The 10,311-nt window shown below is 32.3% G+C and overlaps 1 protein-coding gene and 1 pseudogene across 2 annotated transcripts; both read left to right on the plus strand.

The window, feature by feature from the left end:
- Nucleotides 1-5,995: 5,995 nt before the first annotated feature.
- Nucleotides 5,996-8,433, plus strand: LOC107928597 (EP1-like glycoprotein 3). Of its 2 annotated transcripts, XM_016859851.2 has the most exons (3): nt 5,997-6,635; nt 7,077-7,284; nt 7,363-8,429. In XM_016859851.2, exons 1-3 carry the CDS (start codon nt 6,213-6,215, stop codon nt 8,043-8,045), a joined length of 1,314 nt encoding a protein of 437 aa, XP_016715340.1. In that variant the 5' UTR covers nt 5,997-6,212; the 3' UTR covers nt 8,046-8,429. The 2 variants fall into 2 exon arrangements, with proteins under 2 accessions (XP_016715339.1, XP_016715340.1); XM_016859850.2 differs by having other exon boundaries at nt 5,996-6,635; nt 7,077-8,433.
- Nucleotides 8,434-8,476: 43 nt separating this feature from the next.
- Nucleotides 8,477-9,888, plus strand: LOC107928494 (cationic peroxidase 1-like; annotated as a pseudogene).
- Nucleotides 9,889-10,311: the final 423 nt, after the last annotated feature.

Genomic DNA, 10,311 nt, shown 5'->3' on the forward strand with positions numbered 1-10,311 from the left:
ATAAGGGGTTAGCTTATAGAAATTAAACTTTAATGTCTCATTTGATTATTAATATTGTAATAACACGAGGAAAAAGCTTATTTGTTAGATATGAATTATAATAGTTAGATATAAAATAAAGAATGATTAATACAATTTTAATCTTGAAATTAGAATGATGAGTAAAAACTCTTTTAAACTATAAGACCTTAAAATAAACAAAAACTTTTCCTTCTTCTTGCTAAAAATAAGTCATGAGAATGGTTAAACATTACCCATTGAATTAGTTTATTGCTCACTCATATACTAAAACGTGCGTAAAATATAACACTTCTACCAAGCGTAGCATAAATTCTAAATTCTATATCTAAAATTTTAAGATCTTGAACTTTGAATCGTACAATCTTAAATCCAAACCACTAATATTTATGGGGTCAAGTGAAAAAAAGCTTAATGTCAAGAAAGATTTTAAGTTCGAGTTTTGAAAAAGCTTTCCCTAATTTAAGCATCCAATGTGGCTACTAGATACCAAAATATCTTAGATAAAAAAAAAGTTTAAATATACCAGGCCCCTAAATCTTTTAAATTTTCTTAAAATTTAAATTAATAAATATAAATTTGCATTTTGACTCTCCTAAAAATTATAAAAGATTGATTTAATCATTTAAAATTTTTAAAAATATAGGCTATTAAAATGGTGAAATTACATTTTTATTATCGTAAAAGTTACAAATTAATTTCGACCCCCTTAAAAAAATTTTCTACTTCACCCTTATGTATCAAATACTAATATTTTATCTATATATGGCAAATGCTGGAATATGAAGCAAAAACAAGGCTTCCATATGCAAAGGAGCAAAGAATTAGAGAAGTAAACAACTGAAAATTTGGATACCAGAAACTTTTCTAATAACATTGCTTATGTATCTCACAATTTCTAAACAAATGAAGCTCCAAAATACGTATTTATCTTCTTCTTTTTTTATAGGAGTTACAACAATGCAAATAATAATTAAAAAGATTGGGTAAAATACATCCAGTGTACTAAATTATTAGTAAGTTTACATTTTAGCCATTCACCTTCAAAATGTTATAAAATGATCACTGAATTATTCGAAAGTTTACATTTAAGTCACTGAACTATTCAAAAAATTTATTTAAGTTGATCCAAGTTGATCTAGAAGTCTATGTCAAAGATTAAAGAAGAAAGTTGTTTGGATTTTGGTTCGTAGTTTCGTGACATTCAAACAAGGGTGAAGCCAAACAAATTTTTTGAGGGGCTAGAATTGTTACAACCCGTTTTCAGTGAAGTCGAAACAGTGGTTTCGGGACCACAAATCTGAGTCAAGAAGAAATTTTATTCTAATATTATTGCATGGTCTGCATTATGATAGGAAAGACGTATGAAAATATTGATAAGAAAATTTTACCGATTTCATGTTTAATTTTTAGTGAGGACCAAATTTAATAAAGTGCAAAAGTTAAATTCTAGTAGCTAGAGGGATTAAATAGCTATGGAATTCAAAATTTGAGGTCCTTATATGGCAAATAAACCATTAAGAAAAGTTGGTAGATATTTATGATGATTCATCCATGGAAAATTAGAAAAAGAAAAGGACTAAATTGGAAATTGAAATAATTAAAGATGATAATAAACTAATATCATCTTAATTCATCATCTTCCCCAAATTAAAAATACATGGAAGCCCTAGCTAAGAGAAAGTGAGTTCAAGCAAGTGTTTTGGTTCAATTAGGTATGAATTCTTGCCCCATTTTTAGTAATTTTTATATTTCCGAGATCGTAATAACCTAATCTAGCTATTTTGGGGATCAATTTGCAAAGTTATCAAAGTATTAAAAATTTTCCATGGATGAGTATGCTGAAATTTTGAAATTTATGGTAGAAAATGAAAGGTTGTTGATAGATAAACAACTTTTGTAAAGGAAATTTTCATGAAATTATGATTTAGGGACTAAATTGTAAAGATGTAAAATTCATGGAAAAATTCTAAATTTTATAAATTACATGGACTGTAAATGTTATATGAAAAAATTGGTTAGGCTTGGAATAAGGATTAAATTGCATCAATTTCATTTTCAGAGCCTAGGGATGAAATTGGAATTAATCAAAAGTGTATGGGCAAAATGGTACTTTTGCCTAGGATGTAAATTGGATTGAATTGAATATTAAATGTGTTAAATTGATGTTAATTTCATTTATATAGATCCGAAAAGATCAAATAAGGAGTTAGATCGATGAAAAGAAAAAGTGTTGGATTAGTAGATTTTTGTATGAGCAAGTGACGAGGTAAGTTTGTGTAACTAAATTATGTATATTAATATATTTGAATTGAATGTTGTATATGTGTGAATTGTATAAATGTCTTATGTACGAAATTGATTACATGTCCAATAATGCCCGATAAGTAATAAATCTCGTTTGAATAAATGAAACTCGATAGATATAGGATTTCCTGTATTGGTTGTGGTCCTGCATATGTTGTGGACGCACCATAGCTCTTATGAGCATCCTGTTATAAGCCCTCTCGAGCTTCCCATTACATGGTTCCTGCGAGCATCCCGATTGGTATTGATCCTACATGTGTTGCGGATATACTGCAACTCTTTGTGAGCGTCCTGTTATATGATCGGTATGGATCCTACATTTAATGCAGACATACCATAGCTCTTTATGAGCATCCCAATATAGGATCTCTGTGAGCTTCCTAATATGGCTCGTTTGAACTTCCTGATATATGGTTATTCGGAACTTCCTGATAATAGCTTTTTGGAGTTACCTGTTAAGCTCAATAAGCTTTCTGTTTCAAACTCTTGTGAGTTTCCTGTTATAGCCCAGATAAACTTCCTGTTACATGGCTCACATGAGCTTCCTGTTATATGGCTCGAGAGAGTGCTTCCTGGTTATGTGCTCTAATGAGTATCCCTGAATACAAATTGACGGATTTACAGTTTTGTACACTTTAAGTGTATTTTATGTGTGTCCATCGATATTTCAAATAAATTCAACGGGCAAAGTTTCGACATGTGCCAAATTGAAATTGAGATAATTTGTTATGAAAATGTACAAGTTGTATGGAAATATGATAAGAAAAGTATATGAATATAAAAGTTATTATATGATGAGCTCATTCATATTTCTTGACAATTATGTGAATTACAATGACTAACATGTTTGATGAAATTGGTTGTTTAGGCTATTAGCCAAATTTCTTGGATGCATTTTGTATGCTTACTTTAATGGAAATGAATGGTAAGTTAAATTTCCAGTTATACAAACTTACTAAGCATTAAATGCTTACTCTGTTTTATTTTCCTTTATTTTATAGTACTTGGAAGCTCGTAAAGGTTGGAAGCTGGTTGGAGCATCATCACTATCCTTCGGCTCATTTTGGTACAATTAGAAAACTAATTTTAGTCATAATGGCATGTATAGGCTAATTAGCCAATGTTGGCATGATAATGTTTTGGTTGTAACTAGCTATTTGAATGGCTAGTGTTAAGCATATTTTGATGTAGTTATATAAGGTCTTATCATGCTTGATGTGTGTATTGAAATGGTTGAATGATGGAAGTTACATAAATATATTAATGGTTGCATGAATGGGTAAAATATACTTATATGTTTATATGGCCAATTAAGTAAGATTAAATACTTGGATAAATGAGATGTTATGACATGTATTGAACTTGAAATTGGCTTGAATTGAAGGTTTCATTGTGACTTGTAATGGTACAAAATTTGCTTGGATAGGTTGATGCCAGATTGGGTGAGAAATAAGGCTTGGAAATGGTCTTATTTTGTCCACACGGGCGTGTGTCTCAGCCGTGTGTGTCACAGGGCCTAGCACATGGGCGTGTGACATAGCCGTGTGACCCCTGCACCTAATTTTCAAAAATTAAATTGTCCACACGGCCTAGCACACAGGCGTGTGGCTAGCCGTGTGACCCAAGTCAGAGAGTTACACGAGTATGAACATGGGCTAGGACACAGTTGTGTGCCTCACATCGAATGCCCACACGGCCTGAGACACGGGCGTGTCACTTGGCCGTGTGAGCCACACAGCCTGGCCACACGGGCGTGTGTTCCCTACACCTAGACAAAAATTTTGAAATTTTGCGAAAAATTCCCTGAGTCTTCGATTTAGTCCCAACTTGTTTCAAATGCATAAATTGGGCCTCGAGGTTCCATTTAAGGGACAATATGATTGGTTCCAGATATGAATAGTAAATGACATGAATTAATTGTATTTGTTCTATAAACTCCGGTAATGCTCTGTAACCCTATTCCGACGACGAATATGGGTTAGGGGTGTTACAAGAATTAAGTTGTATACTTTTATGATAGTAATCATGCAATTTCACCATTTTAATAGTCTATATCTTTATAATTTTTAAAGGATTAAATCAAATTTTTATCATTTTGGAGGGGCAAAATGCAAATTTACCATTACTAATTTAAAATAATATAAATTATAAATGAGCCAAAATTTTCCATTTTAGGCGGTTTGGGGCCCCTACCAGTCCCCTGGCTCCACCCCTGCATTCAAAGCTGTTCCATGAAAAAACTGATCTATAGAAGAGAGGGTGAATGAGAGCTTTGGATTGGTGCAATTGATGCGAACAGAGAAAACCATACAACAATAATTTTAACAGTTTAGTGAATTAAATGAAAACTTTCGAATAATTCAGTGACAATTTGTAACCTTTTGAAGTTGAGTGACCAAAACATAAACTTACCAATAATTTAACGACCTTAAGTGTAATTTACTAAAAAAAATATTAAACCAATCCAAGCCTTGGGATTTCATATTTCTCGCCCTTCTAAAGATTTACTTCTAGTAGGGATGCATTGAATCTTTCATCCTTTCATTTAATTAATTGTTTCCTTTTATTCTTTTAATTGAAAGATTAATATCTATTACACCTTTCTTACTCATTCAAATTCAAAATCTTACACCAACTGTAAAATAATTGGGAATTAAAATGTGAAATTTTATGATTGTTTAAAATATGAGTTGGGCTTAAGTTTTAACATTTAAGATTGAAGTTTGATCGATTTTTTAATCATGTTATATATATTATAATATTATATTTTGTAGCTTATATATTTTATATCATATATAAAAACTAAATTTATAATAATATATAATGATATTAAGGAAATATTTGGTACACTGCTAATGGAGTTTTTAAACTCCACAAATATGGTCAGGAAATTGACAAGTATCTTAGAAGAGTATGTAATTTTTTAAAAAATTAATTATATAACATTAATATATTAATTATATAACATTAAAGTCTCGGGACCTTGTATTTAAGTTCAAGTCCCATTATACATAAATATCATACGTGAATTCTTTAAATTATTCCGATTTTAAATCACATCATGCTTAAAATGTATCTTATTTTTTGTATTAAAATAATTTATATTATACTACCTATAATTATACTCCTAAACTCTTTTAAAAATAGATATTAATATAGTCATCAAAGTTAAATGTGAAACCAATCTATTTTACCCAGCAACCTAATTAAGATTAGGACCCACTTTCTAATTAATATCTTGTTACACTGGTATTTAAAGCCATGATAATGTTCTATTTGAAATCATATCACCAATATATTGTTCAGTGTTATGCTAATTTAATCTGTTTAATTTTAATGAATTTATGTTTTTATTTTTATATAAAAAAATCCACAAAATCTGTAATTTAATTTTCTAGTAAGATTCTTGTCTTCCAAGTGGAGGAGCAGGTTTCTATAGTAACAACTGAAAATAAGGTAAAAGAAAATACTGACTATAGTTGATAGATGGATTGGCCGAAATTTGCTGGTTGGCACCTGAAATGCTTTAATTACATTAATTTTGCAGATAATAAAATACCTTCAATGGCTTCACATGGCACAGCCTGTGCACAACCTCTGCTGCTTTACTTTTTTTGTGCTACTTTAATTAATTAGCCCCCCAAAAACACCAAAGAAAATAAAAAACTGGGTAATTAACAATCCTTCTACCATCACAAAATAAACAGTGCCCCTCAGAAAATGAAAGCTTTGGCCCGTTTTGAAAGTGGGGTGGAACCTGCAAAAGTTCTTAGTAGTATCATTACTCTCACTCCCATGCGGCCATTATCAACTTTTTCTTTTCCTTTCATTGCTTCAATCTTTTCAGGAGAAAGAAGGGATTTTTATAGCATTCTGAGATACAGAAAATGAAAAACATCAAAGTCCCAGAATTTAGTTTCTATTTTTGTAGTGTTTTGTTGATTTTGTTGGTGAATAATGGATGTTGTGACTGGGGCTCCTCCATTCATGTTGGTCACGAGATAAGCCTTGCGGTGCCATTGGAATATAGTGATGGGTTCATTGGGAGAGCTTTCTTGATGGATGATGGTAATGGTCAGGTGGAACCAAATTTTAGAGTTGCATTGAGTGCTGAAGCTAACAAAGGGGGATATTCATGCTCCTTGGAAGTTTTTTTAGGGGATGTCAAAGTATGGAATTCTGGACATCACTCCCAGTTTTACACCATGGATACATGCGTGCTTGAGCTTACTGAAGATGGGGATTTACTGTTGAAGGGTGCCGAAGATCAAGTCGGATGGCGGACCGGCACTTCTGGACAAGGTGTGGAGGTAAAGCTTAAAATCTTGAGCTCTTTTTTAAGTACTCGTGTTTGACAGTCATGTTTGATGAATATTCGAATTTGGATAGGAGTTTATGAGTTTTAAGGAAAAACTGAATATACCCTTATTGGAATAATGGTCATGTACATTCTCACCAATTGCAAATTTAGGACTCTTAATTGACTTTCCTATTTGAAAGGTTTTATGCTCATTGATAGAATAGTGAATATTGAAACATAATTTCTTGTGAAACAAGAAATAAACCCTAGAGATGTGAATGATAAAAAAGGAAAATCCTTTAATATGACAGGCATGAGCCCTGACCCATTGATTGCTTCGAACACTCTAAATCTCACTCGAGTTTAAGTAACATGGTCTAGAACTTTTAAAATGAACTTGCGTAGTGAAACTTAAGTGATTAATGTTTTTGTATTTCTGCTGCTGATGCAGAGATTAAGAATCCTGAAGACAGGTAATCTCGTACTTGTGGATGTTTTCGACCAAATAAAATGGCAGAGTTTCAATTTCCCAACTGATGTAATGCTTTGGGGACAAAGACTAGACCTAGCCACTCGGTTAACTTCATATCCAAGAAACTCAACTTCATTCTACACATTTGAAATCCAACACAGCAAGCTTGCTCTTCACCTCAATTCTGGTAAGTTGAAGTACTCTTACTGGGAATTTAAGCCTCCCAACAACACAAATATCTCATTCCTTGAATTGGGTTCTAAAGGGTTGGTGTTATTCAATGATGAACATAGAAAAATGGCGCAGATTCCATCGTGGTGGAGATCGATTCAGCCCCCGAGCGTGCGGTTTTTAGCACTGGGAAATGAGACAGGGAATTTAGGACTATACTCTTACTCACCTAAAAAACAAAGTTTTGAAGCTTCATTTCAAGTTCTCAACTCCAAATGTGACTTTCCTTTAGCTTGTAAACCTTATGGGATATGTACATTCTCCAATGCTTGCTCTTGCATTCGGCTCAAAACTAAGGAAAAACACATGGTTTCTAATTGCAGCGAGGGAACATCAAGTTCAGCACAGTTTTGCAATGGAACTCAAGTGGAGATGCTTGAATTAAATGGTGTCAATACTGTACTAAGAGATGCTTCCACAAGGGTTATTGTTAGCAAGACAGCATGTGCAAATTTGTGCTTAGATGACTGTAAATGTGTTGCCGCGTTATATTCCTCTGGAAACGGGGCTAAAATATTTCGAGAATGCTCGATTTTCAGGCTGGTTGCAGGCATTAAACAGGTTGAAACGGGAACCGGAACGAGTTATATGGTTAAGGTTCCAAAAGGAGCACGATACGATCACAAGGAAACTAGTTTGGAAAAATGGGTGTTGATTGTGGTGGGAGTTGTTGATGGTTTAGTGATCATCATACTGGTTGTGGGAGGGCTTGCTTAACAGTTGATTCAAAAAAGAAGAAACAACTTATAATACGAATTTCTCAATGATAATTCCAGTTCTACAGTGTAATTCTTTCGTGTTAACAAAGACAAGAAAATTCAATTTTTTTTTTTCGGATTTTGTTGATAGACAGAGTTCTCCAATTATACCCAAAACACTTGAGAGTTGTATCAACTATACCAGAATAGTGTAGAGGTGTTTATAGGTTGAGCTGTGGCTCAGATTTAGATTTTATTTGCTGAGTCTGATGTTGGGGTGTTTACGAATCAGACCGTACTTGTTGAGTTTTTATACAAAGATGTTATGAGTTGGATTGTAGCTACGATTTTACTTGCGGAGTTTTATACAGAGGTGTTCATCGAATAAATTCAAGGTTCAAAATTTCTTTTCTCTTATCTTAAACGTAGTACTCGACGTCGCCTGTCTGAATGGCCAACTTCTTGAAGCTGGTAAACAAAAGCTAGCTATTATATGGACAAGTTCAATTATGGCAGACGTTCAAATCTAACAACAAATCCATGCAATTCAAAGCTCACCACCTATAAATATCGACGCCCACCACCCCCAATAGACACAATAGAAACCTTAAAGCTATCCAAATCAATCAAATTTAAAAGCCTGCTTACGTACTTTTCTTGGCTTGCCGCTTTAACTTGCTTCTTCACGCATTTCTTTGGTTGGCTCTTGCAACCACTGTTTTTTCCTTATCTCCCAAATTTTATGACAAAGTTTGTCCCCAAGCTTTGCCTGCCATCAAGAAAGTAGTTGAAGCTGCTGTCCACCGTGAACCGAGGATGGGAGCTTCTTTACTTCGTTTGCATTTCCATGACTGCTTCGTCAATGTAAGCTCCTTCATTTTATACACTTTATATTAGTATCTATTTTTTCCCCCTAATTTCCATGCATTATAATGATCTTGAACTCTTCTTGTATTATAGGGTTGTGATGGGTTTTTTTTATATAATTTAATCTTTTTTTGAAAGCAAGAAAAACGTTCCTGATAATCTGAATTCCATAAGAGGGTTTAAAATTGTAAATCAAATTAAGTCTAAAGTGATGGGTTTTTTTTATATAATTTAATCTTTTTTTGAAAGCAAGAAAAACGTTCCTGATAATCTGAATTCCATAAGAGGGTTTAAAATTGTAAATCAAATTAAGTCTAAAGTGGATAGAATTTATGGTCGACCAGTGGAATCTAGTACCAATATCTTAGCAACTGCTCGAGATTTAGTGGTTGTGGTAAAATTTAATACTTTGATTTTCATTGTTGGAAATAATTATGGGCTGGATTATATAAATTAAAATCATTTCTAAATGAAAGTTATTATGGTTGTAGGTTGGAGGCCCAACATGGAATGTTGGTTGGGGTAGGAGAGACTCCATCATTGCTAGTAGGGCATTAGCATAAATGTCCTCTCATCACCATTAATGAATTTTCATGCATTGATCAATAATTTTAAGAATTAAGGCCTAAACCAAAGAGGTCTTGTAGTTCTCTCCGGTCATACTATTGCATTATCACAATGTATTATTTTTACGAATAGAATTTACAATGCAACCAATATTGATCTCACCTTTGTCAAAGAGCGTAGAGTAATTGGCCCACGAATTGGAGGAAACACTAACCTCGCTCCTTTTGATCCAACGACTGCTCGTTTTGATACTACTCACATCTGATCAAGCACTTTTTAATGGTGGGTCAATTGATAAACTTATAAATACTTATAGCTTGAATCCTAAAGCTTTCTAGGATGGTTTTGCAAAGTCTATGATTAAGATAGGAAACATTTTGACAGGAAAAAAAGGATAAATTTATATAAACCGTAAAAAGGTGAATTAATGAATATATTACTAATTAATTGATTTTCATCATTTGTTGTTAATCATTATATTAAATCTAATGATTAAAATGTTTTAATTATTAAAAAATCTTGTAAGGCACATATAATAAATGTCACATTGTATGTCTCATACTATTTGATTCATTTTATTGTAATGTTAAGAAAATAAAATAATAATTCTTTGAATTTTATTTATCTCTGTTTCATTTCTTTTCAACCAAGAGAGTTTTTAGAATTTTTATCTCTTATCAATTTAATATTTTATTGCGTTTGTATTCCATTGTAAACACAAATTTATTTTTCTCTCTATTTTTTTCTTTCATTTCTCAACTAATCTCACATATTTAATATTTTAATTAAAAACATAAAAAAGATGTATATAATTTTGTAAGTGCTAAAATAATAATATTAAATGTTGCTAC

The sequence above is a fragment of the Gossypium hirsutum genome, chromosome D09 (genome assembly GCF_007990345.1).
Source record: "Gossypium hirsutum isolate 1008001.06 chromosome D09, Gossypium_hirsutum_v2.1, whole genome shotgun sequence".
Classification (NCBI taxonomy): Eukaryota; Viridiplantae; Streptophyta; class Magnoliopsida; order Malvales; family Malvaceae; genus Gossypium; species Gossypium hirsutum.

Excerpts from the sequence above, each read along its gene's own strand:
- LOC107928597 (XM_016859850.2), top strand. The coding sequence starts at position 6,213 with ATGAAAAACATCAAAGTCCCAGAATTTAGTTTCTATTTTTGTAGTGTT. Across the intron at positions 6,636-7,076 it reads CTTCTGGACAAGGTGTGGAG|AGATTAAGAATCCTGAAGAC; the intron begins GTAAAGCTTAAA and ends CTGCTGATGCAG.